Source organism: Opisthorchis viverrini, assembly GCF_000715545.1.
Source record: "Opisthorchis viverrini unplaced genomic scaffold opera_v5_69, whole genome shotgun sequence".
Taxonomy (NCBI): Eukaryota; Metazoa; Platyhelminthes; class Trematoda; order Opisthorchiida; family Opisthorchiidae; genus Opisthorchis; species Opisthorchis viverrini.
Genome location: NW_008751725.1, coordinates 733,393 through 751,698, shown reverse-complemented (window position 1 = coordinate 751,698; position 18,306 = coordinate 733,393). Strand labels below are relative to the sequence as shown.

At 41.8% G+C, this 18,306-nt stretch overlaps 1 protein-coding gene across 1 annotated transcript in view; it reads right to left on the bottom strand.

Annotated features, from left to right (window-relative positions):
* Positions 1-867: 867 nt before the first annotated feature.
* Positions 868-18,306, bottom strand: part of T265_04286 (hypothetical protein) — a gene marked incomplete at both ends in the record, with an annotated part of 49,879 nt that continues 32,440 nt past the window's right edge. Inside the window, 4 exons of the mRNA XM_009168985.1 lie at positions 868-2,001; positions 6,759-6,992; positions 15,321-15,515; positions 17,556-17,956. Of these exons, the coding sequence (XP_009167249.1) occupies positions 1,549-2,001; positions 6,759-6,992; positions 15,321-15,515; positions 17,556-17,956 (1,283 nt within the window). The remainder of the gene's footprint in view (positions 2,002-6,758; positions 6,993-15,320; positions 15,516-17,555; positions 17,957-18,306) is intronic.

Genomic DNA, 18,306 nt, shown 5'->3' with positions numbered 1-18,306 from the left:
CTCAGCACGATGACGGGCTTGTGAAGGCGATTTCTTCAAAACAAAGTTTTACATTTGCTTAACCAAGGGGTTTTTGATCATATCTTATTATTTTTATTCTTGTTGGCTAACATAGGCGAAGGTAGGGCTTTTTGGTTTCAGTTAAAGTAGTTTTCTCTATTTAGATAGTTGCACTTTATTGGAGTTACCAAAAGTAAAAAGTGCTTCTTGTAGCTCCTGGGCCTCTTGCAAGTTTTCTTATNACCAGTAGTTACAGCTTTACTGTTTTATAAAGTACTGCGTATCAACAGAAACTTAAAGGAAGCACTCCTAATGGGACGGGTATTCTTCCTAAGGGATTTACCCTAGACGAGAGAGACAGTGATACGTGAAGGTCCTTAAATATTTTCAGTGAGTAATTAGGTGCACCCTCTACGCTTCATTTAGGCTGCAGCTGCTCACTATCAGTTAATAGGTCCAAATAGCAAACCCCCAACTAAAACTTAGTTGATTCACTGAGTATCTATGATAACTGGTTGCTCAGCACATGTTGTTTTACAATCGCACAATAGATATGCTATTTGCTGAAAGGAAATTTTGGGTACTGAGCAGAAAATTCTATTAGTGAAGAGTAAATAAATGCTAGGAATGACCTTCAGCGCCTGTGAACGGGGCTGGCAGCTGTTTTTGGTGTTATCTATGGAAAAACAGAAATACCAACTGTTTTGTTGTCAGCCAGATAGTTGTCAATTAGTTCAGACGATTTTCTACGTCGTGTACACCTTGCTATAAACATTCAAACATAAAACAGATGTTATTCTCAGGGAAAATAACTTTATTCTGGCTTCAGCCGGCTTCTCTCTGTAATATTGCATCCCGGGCCGGTCGTCTCAAGTCAGTGATCAGAAGAAACATCTTCCAAAAACAGTTATCTTTGGACGTCATTTCAATCGACCCCCGAAAGACTTGAATTTTATTGAAATTTGCCAATATATTGACCCAAGAATGAACGTTCACAAGGACGCTCATTCAAGAACTTGTGTGGCAAACATCCACCGGAAGTTTGTTTCATTATCTTTATTTGTTGCATGAAAGCCATTCGGCTAACTTGCACCTTATGGCGGACAGAAAACAAGCAAGGTTTTGAGAACAGGTAGAAGTGGCACAAACATATAGGTACCTTGGATATACGAATGTAAGAAGCCGACAAAGTTGCAGGTAAGTCAAAGAACTGAAGTGACATGTAGCACGAATGAGTATACAGTAAGATGTGTAAAATATAATACATTTTCATAAGCAGAATGATGCAATTCTACCCAGATATGAAGTAGACGATCAGCCGTATAGATAATCATAAATGATTCACTAGAAAGCTTGATTTGTGCGACGAATGAGAGTAGTAAGAATGAAGCGAACGAAAGCATAAAAACTAATATCAATACTATGATAGGCGCGTAGCATCGTAGCTTTGGGGGTGGGTGGAGCACCAGTGACTGCAGTTGGCCGGAGCTATAATTCCACATTGTTATTTTGCGAGTAAACAGCTCAATAGATCTGCTGCAGTACGCATTATACGTTCACCGGTGCTGGCCCATTCATTGACGGTGGATGATGCGATACTATATCCCAAATTTCCGCCGCATTTGCACGTCTGGCCGGTGGGGCTTGGACATTTTCTGGTCCATCATCCATCCATTCGTTCACTTCTAAGCCGTACTCATCTGCTTGGTACAGTTGTTCCTTGCGATCATTCATACAACGTTGTTGATGCTGGACGTTCTGAAATGATCCGTTTGGTGTGGAACGGTCCGACGCCGTCCGGTTTTCTTCACTCTCGCAAAACTGCTCATCCGCCTGGTCCAAATAGTCCTCATCGAATTCATCCAGATCAGCCAGACGTGGTACACTGTCCTCCGAGGAGTCACATTTCCGGTGGGTCGGTGGAGAAAATATGTACTGGTTCGGAGCCAAATTTCTGTATGAACCGTATAAGTTTTCGCTGACTGTTCCAAGGCCCGTATACTGCCAAATTTCATCGGGAAAAGTTTGAAAAGTTTAAATGTTGTAAAGAAAAACCGAAGTAACCTCATCAAAACACGGAATTTTGTTTGTTTTGTAGAAATCCTACTCTTTGTCCCAACATAGTTTTGTGCCTTCACTTTAAGGTATCAAAACCACTTGGTGAGATAACAAATGTAAGGTTAGTGCTACTAATGATAAATCACTTGAACTTATCTCAGAACATCTGCTGATTACAGGTCGACGGCGAGCTGAAAATGTCAAACACAGAAAACGAATGTTTAAGCTATAAAAAAAGTCTGATTTAAGGCGGCTGGTGTGTGAGACCCAATCTCCGCTTAACAAGTCTAACTTTCCCAACCCAGTTTTCTGCCTGGATGTACCCCCTCGGTGGGCAGAGAAGGCTACTTGTGGTTTGAGACTTTGGAGTTTTGGCGGAGGTTGCCGCCATAGATATACAATTCCCGTATTCCAACTTTAGAGGCATATTTTTCTCTCAAGATAGGCTAGATAAGACACGCACATTGGCGTTTACCTCTCAGTAGGGTATCCAATACAGACTCGTCCACAGGTGGAGCAAACGATCGTAGTGTCTGAATCTGTTGGGTACAGTATCTTTATGCATATACGGGGTGTACGGATGAACTATAGACGAATCAAATCACTGGTTATATTTGGTGTCGTTTTCATTCTGGTCTCTTTCACATTTACTTGACTGTTTGTGATCATTTCCGCTGATCATACTGGAGCACTTTCATGTCTTTATGCCTACGGACCTCTTTCATCAGTGCACAAACCTGCTCAAACCTATTACCATTACGTCTCGGTTAACGGGCCTTTCGGTAATACACTTATTTGCATACCAGTCTGGTTGTCACATTCGGCTCACCTGGATCCTGGATAAATCTCTCGTTTATGACAGTTTTCTTCAAATGAATGTGATGCAAACAGGCAGCCTCATGGTTTGGTTTGTGTGACGAGTCCAAAGAAGGACCAAACCGGTTGTGAGCTTTTGAGTTTTCACCAGCCTTATGTAGTACGCTCACATAATATATGCGACATCTCGAATATCGAACCAACTGAAACATGAGGCGATCTGGTGTAGCACACTCCATGAGCAAGCGATTTGACCTGCTTCTAGGTGAGTTCAACGTGAAAACCAAACTGGTATTTAGATGAGTATATTAGTCGAATTCCATCAAAGCTGCGTTCAAGCAAAACATGTAGTTGATGGAGAGTCGAAAACTGCACCTACTTGAGCAGCCCCAAGATGGGCGAAACTGGTATTGGGTTGTCGAAGAATTTCTAGCAAACCTTTGATTTGTGTATTAGGATCTTTCGCTGTTCTGGACAAAGGGCTCTTTGCGGTTAGAATCCAACAGGCCGATTGCACAACTCGCAACCCGGTGACCTAAGTGTTGCTTAAACTGTAGACTATTTCCGAGAATCAAAGTAATATCTTCCTCAGCGTATTTACGACTGCACTTACTAGCCATACTCTGCTTCAGAATGGTAACTGTATGGAGTGGATGTTATTGCAGTGAACTCATAGGACAGAGTTAATGTGCTACTTGACAAGTTTCTACGCAGCACGTCAGACACACGTTATAGCCTCTGCAATGGAAAACTTGCAAATGTTGTGGCTAATGGGGGTGAGGTAGCTCAGTGGTTTGAGCGCAAATTTACTGACCGGATGGTCCTTGGTTTGAACCCGACATCTGTCTCTCGACTTCCCCTTTCTAGGCTTGGTCAACTCAGCCCTCGTACTTCCTTCAGGTGGCATAGCAGCTAGGCACCGAAAGATTGTTACATCCGAACGAATTCATGGCTAATAGTTTGCGAGATACAGGGTGTGGTGAATTTTACAAGCCTGATTTACACCTATCGAAGGGTCAAATGACTGACTTTTGTTGGTTCCCTTTTCAGGGGACCCTTCTCTTCAAAGAGTGTTTTACGTCATCCATTCAGGCCGTTTGTCCGGTAAGAGACACTTGTGAAAAAAATCCAAAGTCTATTACATAACGCCAATGATCTACTGAATACCAGGTGACAAAAATGCCCCACGTTTGACGAAGCTGGGTTCAACAGTGTTGAAGCATGGTTCATTGGTGATTGCACAAGCCATTGTTGACTTGGACGACCAATAAACGAGCAGTCAAGTCAGGTGTGAAGGTCACTACTAACGGTCTTTACCACTCAAAGAGTTCTGATGGCTACTGGATACACACGAACGATTTCTATTTGAGCCTCCGAAAAACTTACATACCCAATTTGCAATGCAGTGAAAGAAAGATTCCAACCTCACGCATTTGGAAGTGATAAGAACCGATGTTCAATGGCTGCGCAAAACAGTGATATCACGAAGGTNGGAATGAGCCGACAGAAAAATTCAAACCACAGATCTGATTGACTCCTTTATTGACTTCGAAAATGAGACCAAAGATAGAGATGTTGGCCTCAAAGTGCCTACCACAGTAGTACTGTATGTCTCCCTCTAACCTATCTCGCCGAAAAGGTCATTCTGGAGCCTTTAAGATTAGTAATCGGATACTGACAGGTTGCACATAGATTCTTTATTCGTTATCAAATCTTAATATTGTGCTATGCTACTAGTAAAATAATCCTAGTAAGAAACCTGGGATCTGTTGCGTCTTGTGGGTTTCCTGTATGAAGAGAAGCACTCTGCCATCGGATTGATGGTCTTTAGCGAGCTTCAAACTCAAGGTATTCGGTTAATGATGTGTGTGATGTGTGTGACTATTAAACAAGCTCTGTGGTGCGCTTTCTTTCTGTAGAGTTGTCTAAATGAGTTTCCAGGTGAACCGGTACTCTGGACTACTTTCGATAAGCCTAAACTAGGACCTTTGACATTCAATTATTGTTATTCTCTAGAGCAAGGAATTATCAGCGTTGCTTCTAAGAATAGCGAATGATTGGATATATCAAGAGTTACATCAAGGACGACCCTTTCACCCAAACTGCGGTATTTGTTTTCTATGGAGGAGAGATATCAAAATTTTAAACGTGACTGAAAAGCCAAGAAACAATAAAACACTGCTAATAATTTTCGACGAGTCGATTTTACCCTCATGTATGTACAACGAAAAGTCGTTTTTGATGACATTCTTCCGGAGTATAAAAATGCTTGCTGTCAAGAGGGTATGAATAAGCTGGCATTACTTTATTTTGTTTGAGTTTGTGTGAGTAGTGAACGAAAAATAAGAGCCGGAGTTTGGTTTCGACGGACGATCCAAATAAGTTCTAGCTGAATCCCATTTTTAAGTATTCTCCAACTGAATTGGCCGCACAAAGGCTGCCTCATGTTTTAGTTGGATCTATATTCCAGATATCGCAGTAGAGTTGTTTGACGAATCATTATTTATGAGGTAGTGGAAAAATCTTCGACGGCCCACCACCGGTCTTGCTAATCTTGGGAGTCACGAGGTAGGCACAGTCTCCAAATTCCTGTCAAACTTTTTCCTTGAACCCAAATTAGACACCACCCGCAAAATACACTGACTTTCAAACCAATCCGGTTCTAACAAGCGTTTATGAGTAGTCGTTTGAGCAGTCAATGGTTTGGCACTTTGCACAAGCACATAGGGAAAGTAAGCTCCCAAGGCTCGACAGTGTTACTGTATACCCCGTTACCCCTGTCACAAAAAACAAAACAAGGGCTTCATTGAGAACGTGGGAATATTTTACAGTTGCATGTGATAATTAAGGGAACTGGATGCTTAGAGGAGTAATTTGCCTTCGGTTGTTGCGCAATCTTCCCAGGCAAACATTATGTGACTGTCCGAGGATACTGCAGCGCATCTGTTACATCACACAAGACCCCAGTCAATCAGAAGGTGCCTCATGTTTTCCAACTGCTAAACACATCCTTACACACCAAGTCAGGCTTGGTCAGGCAGGGTGTTTACATGTTAATTTCGGAAGATTTTGAGTGAAATTAACTCAGACAGAGCACTGGGTATATCTGTGCCAGTGTCCGACTACAATTCACTTCGAGATTTGTGCAGTGCGAATTACTCGAAAATATGGGATGGTTCTGCATTGACAACATCGCAGGATGTCAAACATCCAAGCATTCTACTTGAAGCCAGTTGTTTTTACTGAATCAGAGTGAAAGGAAACCGCATTCTTGTATTCGGTCCACGCCGTCACGAAGAGACTGTACCTTACCGTGGTGTGACGGTTTGCGCACCTCAGCGATCCGTTGAGCTATACTGGAGAGTGTCCCACGACACTCACGGAGTCTCTCATACCAGGTTGGTCAATGTTCAGAGGTCTAACGGACACAGTCTCCTGGCCCTCCAGGTTGGGGGTTGGAACATGTGGCGACTTGTTCCGTAGAAATGGTAATGCATTTGCATTTCCCGCCAAACACCGCTGTCTTGCGGTTAGGCTTTTGAGCCAAAGGCTTTGGTTGAGGACCCTAATCGTCCTCCTGTCTAGGTGTGGGCGCCCTGGCAGTATCCCAGCCCACGTACAACCATGAATTGCACATACACAACTAAACTCGTGCCACACCGGGGGTCGCGTGGTGCCATCAGCCGGGTTCAGTACGGCAGTGAAGCATCGGTGTTGAACACTGATGTCATGCTGTCGATGATGATGATGATGATGATGATTCGGTCCACGTAAAACTCTTCACCTATGAAGGCCACTAATAAGCAAGCTGGGCGAAGGTTTTCGTTACTATTCTTTGTGAATAAGACTTGTCAGTCTTCTCTTTTGAGGATAAAAACACTTACTTCCATCACACCAACAGGGTTCGCAGTCAGGCGTAGTGTTGGGTCCTGTTTCAAGTTAGCTCCACCGAAGTCAGCCGGCTTTGCTGGAAATCGGTGGCGACGGCCTGGTTGTCTTTGATGATGGAAACGCTGCCGACCTCTTATGAGTGCAGCAACCAAGAAGGATATGAGTACAATCACCAGGGTGACGGCAATGGCTATACCGGCAATCATGAAAGGACCAGGTCGCGGGAGCTGTATCATAGAGAAGATAATTTAAGACGGCTTCAAAGTTAGGGTAAACAATGCTTCATATTCTCCATAATTAGTCCAGCACAATTTTATTAGATATGTTGACAATCAAACGGACACAACTAAACTTAGAATTCTTCTTCTAAATGCCAACGACAGATAGGAAACTAACCGTCACTTGAGAGCGAGCTAACAACCCTCAGTACAGGTATGAATTGCATGCTTCGGGAAATGGATTCTCCAGAGTAATTTGCTCATCACTACTATTTTCATATGCAGTTGTGTGGAGAACAACTCACTTGTTTATGTAGAAAATGCAGCCAAATAATACTGTCCATTTTCTGGCAAATTCAACGACAAAAATAATCGTAACTGTCCTTCAGTAACTCGCCGTTTGGGCAAGTTTGATTAGCGATCCCAGAAAACTGTGAACCAAGGAGTATCGCGATAACTTCTAGTCATCCATTGGACAAGTTTTCAAGACGGATGACATATGCTGATTTCAACTTTATATAGGCGTTGTGTACCCGTTCATGAGATGACACGTTAACGATCAATGAAGCTGCTACAAGCTTCGAATTTACAGATATGTGCCGGAGATTTTAGACGCATCGTTCAAAATCCACTCCGTTATCTTATTCACTACACAATGAAGAGTCCACCGAAAGCAAAAAAGCACCAACTACAAACTGCCATTGACACACCTCTAAGGTAGATATCCGTTCAAGAACTTGGCGAAAATTGACGGCGTTTCCAACAGAAGCAGCAGCCTTTAGGTCGACAAGCATGGTGACGAGCGGCTTATCGCTCTAGTTGATTAAATGTCCAGTTTACAAATATACTGAGCCCATAAGTTCTGATACTGGTAAACATGAAATACGAAACTAATAAATTCTTTCTTCCCAAACCAACCAGCACAGAACACAAGGGGTGAAACCCAACTTCCTCGTCAGTAAAAGGAAACGCTGCTGTTACCAAAACGAAAATCGAATCACGAAATTAGTCTACGCGCCTGAAGTTGGCATATTCAAAGTGGTCCGAGCAAGTGCGAAAGAAGTGACGCGGGTTGCGCAAAATTTCAATACTTCAAAAATTCCTGTCAACATGTTTATCTAAGTGACGAATAAAAAAGCATAGGTGGATATCGAAGGTTACAAAATTAATAATTACATTGGGGAATAAATACATTGCTTATTCCAGTCATGTAGAGTAGGGTAAATGAAATGCAACGTTCAAAACTGGTGGGCTCACGGACCTAGTTTGGCACTAGCCAAAGCTTTTGGAAATGTCAGCGAACTGAAACAATTCGGCGTTCGAAGCGGGCTGTTATAAGAACAGTGAACTGCAGTGGTCGACATCATACAGATCAAGCATCAGAAGTATTACCTGAATATAAGCTTTAGGCGATAAGGCTAGTGATTGGTCTGTATTAAGCAGACAACAAAAGTTCTGCCAGTAAATTACAATCATTCAGTTCCCTGAATGAGCCAAATACTCGGAAGATAAAAGAGATAGAATTAGACTGTCATTAGTTGTTGAGACACATGCTTATTGATATACTTTAACGGGAAAGAGATTCAACAAGGGGTATTACGAATGATTCAAGTTATTTTTAAAAAAAATCTGTTTGAAGCTATAGTGTTTTACCTGTAACATCTCAAAGAATCAAAACAGTAATCCCAGCTTCGAATCTATGTAACAGATGAAATTTATGTTCATTGGATGCAGTTGTTGCTGCAAAAATATTTCACCGTCTTCTTGAGAGTATGGCTGGAAAATGTTTATTGAACACCCTCCAGATAATAACAATAACAACCGGACATCATTTATTGCCCTTACCCGAATTGTCAATAAGCTACATTAAAGACGATTTTAGAAAGTAATGCTACTCTTCAAAGACGATTTCAAACATATTCAGCTGGTTTCAGTTGGGCCTCCGATCAAAAGCAATTTTAGTTGTTTATTTTTGAGTCGGATTCATGGATGAAGCATCTGAATATATTCTACTCTGGCAAAATTCCTGCATTTTGCTTTTCTTTTGAATAGCACGCATATGCAACATTACATTGAAGTCAATTGCTGCTTTTTACTTGATTAGAATAGGTCAGTAAGTAAATCATTGTCCCCCGCTACAACAGACTAGTTTGGATTTATCGTCAAGCAAGAACAAAGTTCTTAGAATGACAAAAACAATAGTTCAATGAGCGGATATCCTGTGGATTGTCAAATAATTCCCATTGTTCTATGGATATGTAGATAAAGAAATTCGATTTTTTTCAGCTTCTATGTCTGCTGTTTTTTACGGAAGAGTGAGAGGCAGTTCTTTCGCACTACGAGGTGACCTAAATTTTCCGTTTACATATCACATGATCGTAAGAAATGCGAGGCATGTTGAGTTACCTTTATTACAACATGGGATTTCGGGATGGTCAACATTATGTTCCCAGCTGGTTAATACATTTTCGTTAGGAGCCATGGGGACTGCGCACTTTTTATAGGTGGAACCGTTTAAATTACAGTTCATTTGCTTTTTACTGGACAAACTTGTTGCAAGCTGTGGGTCAGCCAGGGTAACTGTGCTTCTCTCGCGCACCGAAACCATACAAAACCGTAAGAAACAATAGGTCTTGCAACACTGGTGGAAGTACGAGCCGGATGACACAATGAAAGCAGTGCTTTTCACTGTAACTAAAGTGATATATCCATCAGTTAGGCACTAACAAATCGTACAGACATCCGTAAATTCATCCATCGAGTTCAGCGGAACCAAACGAGCCCCTATTCGAAACCAAAATACTGCCCGATTTAGATTGGTATGTGCAGGTGGACTATGCTTGATAGTCTGATTTTTTGAGCGACTATGGTGAACTGTGCCGAAAACCTAGGATTGACCTATTCACGCAATACTGTGCGGGTGGATATACTGCTATTACTTTGGCGTGCGCAAAAACGTTTGTGCAGATGACGACAGTCTTTGTGTTGCAACACTTTAGCTTGCTAAAATTACCTTAACACACAAACATCTCTGACGAAATGCGTAAATAGTTTTGATATTAAAGGGCAAGATGCTTTTGATGGAAAAACACCTCTGTAAAATATTGGGGAAACTCAGGAAGATGACCAAACTGTCTAGGTAAATTTCATGTTGCGTAAATTGAAAATTGTTGGGTATTTAACTGAATTCTTCTTGGCCTGTGAGTGTAAGAAGCCGTCAACGCAGTCACTATAGATACACACAGCAATCGTGAACGGGGCAATATCCATTATTAGTGTCGGCCACGTTGCACATATGTGATCCAAATGAAAGCATTTCAAATGTAGACATCAACTCGCCCATCCAGTATGTCGGGTTGTACCATCGTTTTAGGTTCAGTCTGACACGATACATTTCAACTTGCCTCAGTAACATCGGTTCCTGATATGCAAACAAAGTTGCGTATGAGAAATGGAAAGTATGAACAAAATATTATCGAGATCTCAGTGAAAAGGTTCTAAATGATGGAGCCTTTTGTTAGGAATGACAAGACGCTTGTTTTATTATTGAAAACGATCCAAAATGATTTTTTATCATTGTCTTTTGAGCCTCGAAAAAATGTAATTCTTGTGAATACGGGCACAAAAAATCCTGTCGGAACCCGTTACCCAAGGGTTTTTTGAATAGATTTTCAAAGTTTGACCCGCTTATTCCATGCGTTAATGAAGTGCTAAGAAATGAGCTTAAAAGAAGTAAACTTATTTCTTCATTAAGAAATCAAAAAGGTACCTATGGCTTGTGGAGATTGCTGAGTTATTGGGTGCTAGACTGAGCTGCGCCTGTTCCCCAACCATACCTCCCAAACAGCTGATATTCACACTGAGTATCGGAGGCATTCCTAAAGTAATTTCTGCACTCATTCATTAAGAATTGCTCCTAGACTTGTTCATAAAAACATAAGTTTCATCTGAAATATGTAGGTATGAATTGCTGTCGTTCTTTCAGAGAAGTTACCGGACCGGGTAATTTATCTTTCGTGTTACCGCGGAGAAAGTCGGTTGCAGGTGTCACAACGGAATCCGAATGTAATTCGACGATCATCCACAACTGTGAATCTGCCACCTTTTGTGGTGAAGGTACTAAAACTGGCACAGAGATACCGTTGGTAAGAATTCTCTTTGAATTTGCTGATTTTAGCTTTCTATGTGCCAACGGAAAAATGCATGGCTCTAATGTTCCAGGAGCACATTGTACTCCTGAAATTTATTTACGCCAAACCACTGATTCTCGTTTGTCCTTTAGAAGTAACACAGATGCCATTCTGGCTCCCATTTCTCACGATATTCTTCATACATTGTTAGAAATATCACTGGATTACCGCGTTGATGACAAAAATCACAAATCCATGAAATCAAAAACTAGGGTAAATGAGAGGGGAGCACTTGGTTAAAACCTAGCAACAGCATTCTCTTGAGAGTGGTTTATCAGCTCGCGGCGCCGCGTTCGCCGTTCTTCGTCCCGTTCAGCGACGTATTTTCAGGTCTGATGAGGAATTCAACAGCAAGCTTACGTTCTCAGGTAACCGCTTTTTTACTGCGGTGTAGCTTATTGAAGAGTCACCCTGTCCAGTTCTACGCGAAAAGTAGCCGGGTCGACAATTACTGTTGTTTCATGTGACTACTGATGAGTAGGTGAAAATCTTTGAGATTTCCACACTTGCCTGTACGGTCACTTGGAGCTTCAGCAAAATAGCTAACTGCTTTTAACATCACCCCATGAATAACTTAAATACTTTGCGGACTTTGAATCTATCCAGTGTCGCAACGCTTCTCCTATTCGGCTGTCATGTTTCTTCGAAAGACTTCTGCAAATATGCTTATGAAAAATGAAAGGGTACTTGAATGTTCAAGGGGCACTAGATACGGTGTAATGTGTATGTGTGAGTAAAAAAATTAAGCCCGAATGAGCAACTTGTGTACTACTGTTTGGTACTCATAAACTGAAGAACTTCTGCGAACTATGTGAAATTGTTCACCTTCGATGCTGGCAGTGAAACTGAATTAAGGCCAGTGGGCATAATCAGCTGTGACACGTTTGCCGACGTCTTGCAGAATAGTGGTACCATTTTTTCGAGGCAAGTCATTGAATGACTGACTGGAACGGTTGTGCGTTCGACTGCGATCATTAAGCTTGGTTAACTAAAAGTTTCATCTTCAACGTTGGCATACGGAGTAGATATGTGCACCAGTTAGCTTGTGTGGTGAAAATAAAGGATTTAGAGTTATGGAATTAGTGTTTGATCAGCCCCACGTGCCTTCTCATATTGTGATTTGTTTGATATTTGAAGCCAATCACAATCTCCCAAGCTAGTATCAGGGTGGCACCCCGGGGTGCTAGCGCATGCAATGCTAGTATCATCAAATGTGGTTTGGTAAAACTGGAACGATGATTAGACAAATAATGTTGTGTGGAATGGGTCGGCTAAGCCGTTCTTGAGAACCAAACTAATCTCCTCCTCATAGAGTTATCATCACTGATTGAAAAAGAGCCGCATTTTCAAATCTTATGTTTTTTCTTATTCGGAAGGATCACTGCCCTGAAAGCGTTTGTCGTTGCAGAAAATATTTTGTCGTATTCAGGGTTTCTCTTGTGGCAAGACATTCAGTATAGGATCCTTTAGTAGCGATGTTGTGGAAAATAGGTAGCTTAGGTCCTGTGTTTGGTTGACGATGTACTCACTGAGCTTGGTAGGTGGGTTTTTCATCACCTATTGAGATGATGTCACCATTGTGTGTGTGTGGGAATTTGGTAGCTTTATGTGCTCGGGGCCTCATTGTACAGTAGTCTCTCTCAGGAGTACAGATGAGAGAATCCGCTTAATGTTGAAGCCGTGTAGATAATCCCTGGATCAAACGAGCTAAGATCCGACTGCTCACAAACCCTCTAAAGAGATAGTGACTTCAGTGGCATCACCATCAGCTCACAGCTCTAACCAGCATGAGTTCCAAAGGTAAAATCTTGGCAAGGGTAGGTGTAAACAGTGCGTGCCACCCATTAAATTAATACAAACTGCTGTTCAAGGTTTCGGTAACAAGAGTGGTTTGTCAGTCAAGATTTATATGGTTTTAATCGCTTAATAGATGCAGTCGGTTGAGCAGGGCACACGGATTCATACAGTGTGGCTGCCGAAAGGGACTGATTCCTTATGACTCTAATCTTTTGGCGGAGTGTAGACTGAATGACGTAACGTGGTTATTATGGTAGAACTAATGGCAAATTATTTCAAGTATTTTTGTTTTGGATGACGCCCATGGTGAGCAATGGGGGGTAAAAGTGACAGAATGTGGCAAGTTTTTCAGGTAGTGTTACCATACCAAGTGACGTGGTTTCAATGGCAAAGGCAACGTTCGATTGTAAAATCAATCCATACCGGACCGCCGCTAACGCTTCAGGGAGAATGCGGCTAAAAGAAGTGCCGCCAGCATCACCGACTAGGGGGAGGTTCATATGAACCAATTTGGCCAATTTGTTTTGATAAAGCAAAGAGCTTTATCTGTAGTCATACAATATGGCTTATTTCAACCACGTTATCACAGAGTGAAGAGCCATTGAAGTGCTTCCATGGTTGTCCTGCTCATCAAACATAGTCGGTCTGGACAAACCTCAATTATGTGGAGTTTTGTACACTCTCTCACTAAACAAGGTGATATTAACAGGAAATTTTATGACGTTCTTCCGAAGGAGGTGGTGTACCAAATCCACCTACCTTGTTTTACTGGTAACGACATATAGGATTTTTTTTCTTTTTCTTCGAACCGCCATCCATAAGGCTGAATAAAACGTTCTGATAACCCGCCTTGAATTTGGTTTCAAAGCAGCAGTAAAGCAGGAAATATACCTAGACATGTTTAGCATCGTTCCACCTAAAACATTAGACGGTTTCCCTAAAGTGCATACAGTTGAAAGGCAATGGGAGGCTTAGATAAATATCCGGTTAACACAGCTTAGTTTGGAAACAAGTGGTCAACTTCACATACTCTCAGTTTGGTATTAAAGTTGGGAATACGGCTCCCAGGAGCTTGAGGAGCCTAAAATGGTCAAACCGTTAGTTCACTTATTAGTCTTATCAACAAAATAAAATTCGGTTGTTTCTCTTTCTGCCGACAGTCGAACGCAGCAATCGAAATGAAGCCTTAAAGTTTTGCAAGGTGGCCGATGAACGGTCACCCCTCCCTAGTGTAGGTTCATTCGGGAGACCGATTGCTCTCAGAAGTATGAATACGACAAAGTCGGACGTACACTGTGAGAATGCTGGATGACAGAATTCTCATTGTAAATAACTTTCAGTAGCCAAAAGACAAAATGACCCAGACAAACAGCAACGCCATGAAAATACTGGATAAATGCACAGCTCAGAAGCGTCAATCCGGCGTATCTACTCCAAAATTGCATCTTTCTTCCCGCAGCCACTGGACGAGGGACCCATTCAGTCAGCTGGAGAGAGCTGCTATTCTTGTTTACCGAGAAGCACCTCCAAATGAAAATCAGTCCTAGCCTAGATGAACCATTAATAGCTTCTGTCTAGGCTGGCATATTGGAAGCAACTCCACGGATCGAGACATTCGGATAATTATCCCAGTTTGACAATTCATAGATGAGTTTCGATAAAGTGGTCTTGGTGAGCCGACTACATTTCGAGTTCTCACCGTTACTGGTTGCGTAGCAACACTGAGGTTACTGGTCCGGATCTTCCTTGGTGAGGGCAAACCTAGGTAACCGAAGTTGATGGGAACACTGACCAGGACTCAGATGAACCAATGCTTCAAATATCACGCTTCTAAAGTACAAGGATTTGTAATTGGGTCCAGGAAAGGGTGAAAGTTCTTTAAGAAAAACGAATGCCATATAAGACGGAGAGAAGAAACTAAGCCCTTTACCACACACATCAAATGACCTTGTGGAATTTTAAGTACCCGCAGAAGCAATTACTTCGTCAAAGCGAAATATTTATATTTCATCAGTAATCCATCAGGGGGTTACTGCCGTAAGGGCCATTGCTATCGTTTTATTCTGGATGACATTCAGAGTACCCTTATAACTCGACTTCCTAGCTGAAACTAGTTGGTCATTTAAGATGTACTCACTACAGGGAAAATGAACCTTACTTCAACTTTAAAAAAGGCGTTCCAGAACAAGACACACTGCTAAGGTCGTCAGCCAATAACTCTTTTCAAGAGTATCGACATTATCTGTGTTGCTTAAAAAACTACCGACACGTTTGACTTGAGTTTTGGCATTGTTAGCTAAACAGTTCTCGAGCTTTAGGTGTAGGAAGGTTGTCACTCTGGTTTGCTTACCTTGCTCGACTGCTCCATACTCAAGACAGACTGGTCCTTAATAACTGGTCGTAGAGTATCATCAACCATCCGTCTTTCTTGATCTGACTGGGCCAAATGCGGCACTCCTAATTGTTGCTGGTTGGGTGATAGACGTTCAATCGCTTCGTTGCTTGATAAATGGACCTTGGCGCTTTCCGAAGACTCAATGATAATCTGAAATCAGCCACGAAAATTACAGTCGCATATGGCAAAGCCTTCTTAGGATAATTGGCAAGACTACGTTGGATAAGCGGTCATGATAGAAGTTGGGGTTGGATGGCAGAGATGATAATGATGGCCAAAAACTTTACACGAGAGTGAATGGTAAAGTAGTTGGAACGTACTTTAGATCACACGATAGGTGCCTAATTGTTTTCAATTGAGATTGTTCAACAGTTCACCAAAATCGAAAAATGCACATCAGTCTGACAGGACAGACTGCCAAACCCCTAAAAATGTAACTGCAAGCAGAAACCTTCAGATGATATGAAGTTTGGTTCCCACTGTGAAGCCTAACTTATTCTGAACACTTAACATCCCAAAGAAAATTCGTGTAACTGAAAATCGTATCGACGAGGCTATTAAACAAAACTGAATTCTGTGAGCGTCCATCCATTTAAACATTGAAGTGTGTATAGTTCTATGTTTAGGTAGTGTTAAAAATATGCTTTGGTTGCTTTGTCAGTGATAGGCGTATGAACTGGGAAATTCAATCGCCTATGAACTCACTGTCAAATCAGAGTAAGGTCAGATTCTACAAGAAAACGAAGCCCAAAACTTATAAAGTAAAACGCAGTCTTTTCAGTCGTTGGAATTCAGCCCCAGAAATGGCCAAAAATGAGTTTTGATTACGGAGAACCCCTGTATAGCCTCTCCAACGAACCGAGTACATGGCTTTTGGCTAGTCACGAAGGAACGCCAACTTGAAGGCGGCCTGCGTCATGTGTGTTCCGCATCCACGTTCCTAAAGACCATTTTTCCACTACTAAAAACCCATGTTACTATGGATATGTAGACTTTGCACCTTATGTGTACTGCTTTCCATGTTTTCCACATTATCAGCTGAAGGGTTTTTTAACTAGTTGTTAACGTAATTTTGGTTAAAGATACACAATGAATGAACAGTTTGATTGTCAGCTTCACTTGGCCGGGATGGCAGAAATCTTAGTCAACTGTTGACGGTAGTTTGACGCGACGCTTGGATTGGAAGGCAGTTCCTGTTCGCTACTGTCCATGTACCTAAGACCTTGGAACTAATAAATCAGCCCTTAGTTCCAGTGTTAAGTTCTGATTTACTTTTCGATAAAACAACAAATGCAGACTGTGTGCACTTTGGCGGGTAGAGTAAGTCTGTCCTACATTTGGGCGAGGCTGTACGCGGCCACGTAGCAAATAGTCAAGTCGTCGTAGCTGCTTAGGCCGAGCGTTTGCTCATTGCAAGGTGATAACGAAAAAAACATTGAGAGAGATGGTAAGTTTTAAGATTCAGAAAACCAACTGGTAATTTACTACTGAGTGAGCCATCACAATGACTTCATCTGTGATAGAGTGCTTAGGTTTCATCTGCCTTTTCAGCTTTTCACATTGTATCACACTGAAGTATTTGAAGGCTGTACGTTTGGCCCATGCACTCTCGATGATCTGTAATCGTTAACATATCTGAGCCGGCTAGTCTAGCCAGCAATTCATTATTTTACATGCCACTGAGGTCGCTATTGTTATTTTCTTCTGTGTGAAGCCTCTTCTCTTTCAGGAAAGCACCGACAGCGCTTGGCACATGAAATTATTGTAATATTCTGTCTTGTGGTCCACAGCGCATACGATTTTCAGTCCACACTTAATGAGGAAACAAGGACGCTCAACATACCAACTACTCATTAAGACAAACACAAGATAGATATGTAAACCAGGACAGGAACAATGAGATCAAAACAATAGACCAAAATTCTTCTGAGGTCTGGTGATGGTTGGCAGCTACCGATTTTTTTAGTACATCTTACGATAGGATGAAACTCATGTTCTGTGCAGTTGACCTCTGCGTATTGTTATGAGTGGTCACTTCATAGAAAAGAACAAGTACCGTATTATCACAAAAAGCGGTGAATTATGCTAGCCCAACTGAATTAGATAAGCTGTTTCAAGCTGATTTTGTTATAGGTGTCAAGATGGGCTGATCAAAATCTGATATGAGATACCAAAACGTCTCTCACTTACCTTCACGTAAAACTGTAAAGTTTGACGCCCGTAATCTACGCTGCACATGAGACCGATCGTTGACACGTATTCTGAATCTGAATCAGGGTTGCCTTGAGCACTACCTGCATTGGAATTGTCAAGATTTGGAGGTACATAGTGAAGTGTACGCAGTACCTGTTCGTAATCACCAGCAGGTTTTCGTCCAATCAGTTGCACGCCATGCTGATCGTTTTTACCAGCGAGACCAGCGCCCATCACTTGAGCCAGTGACCACTCGATATGTTCTCCTTCATTCCCGTTTGACGAAACAGCTTGCTTTTTTTCTGTGGTGCCCCCGGAAGATGCGATCCACACATGACAACTGTCCAACATTACCTTGGCGGCATTTCCACGGACGGCATTTCCGGGTATGTTGTCAGCTGATCAGAAGTAAAGTAAAGCATATCAAAGCATGGTTAAACCAGAAGTCTTCATAAATGCGGCCTTATACTATACATTTATGATCCTGGTTTTAAAGCAGTTGATTCTAAACCTCGTGTCTAATTAACCATAGCCTTATAGAAGATGAACAAATAAGTTGACAAGATATAAAACAAGATAACCTACTGGCTTTTTTCTGAAGGACCGATTTAAAAACTATTGGAATATTCACATTAAATAAGCCATAGCGTAGCAGTTGAGAAGATGAACCGGCTGCAGATTTACCTGTATCTTGAATGAAAACCTAATAAACTTTGAATCTTAGCTCAATGAATATATTGTTGAATTC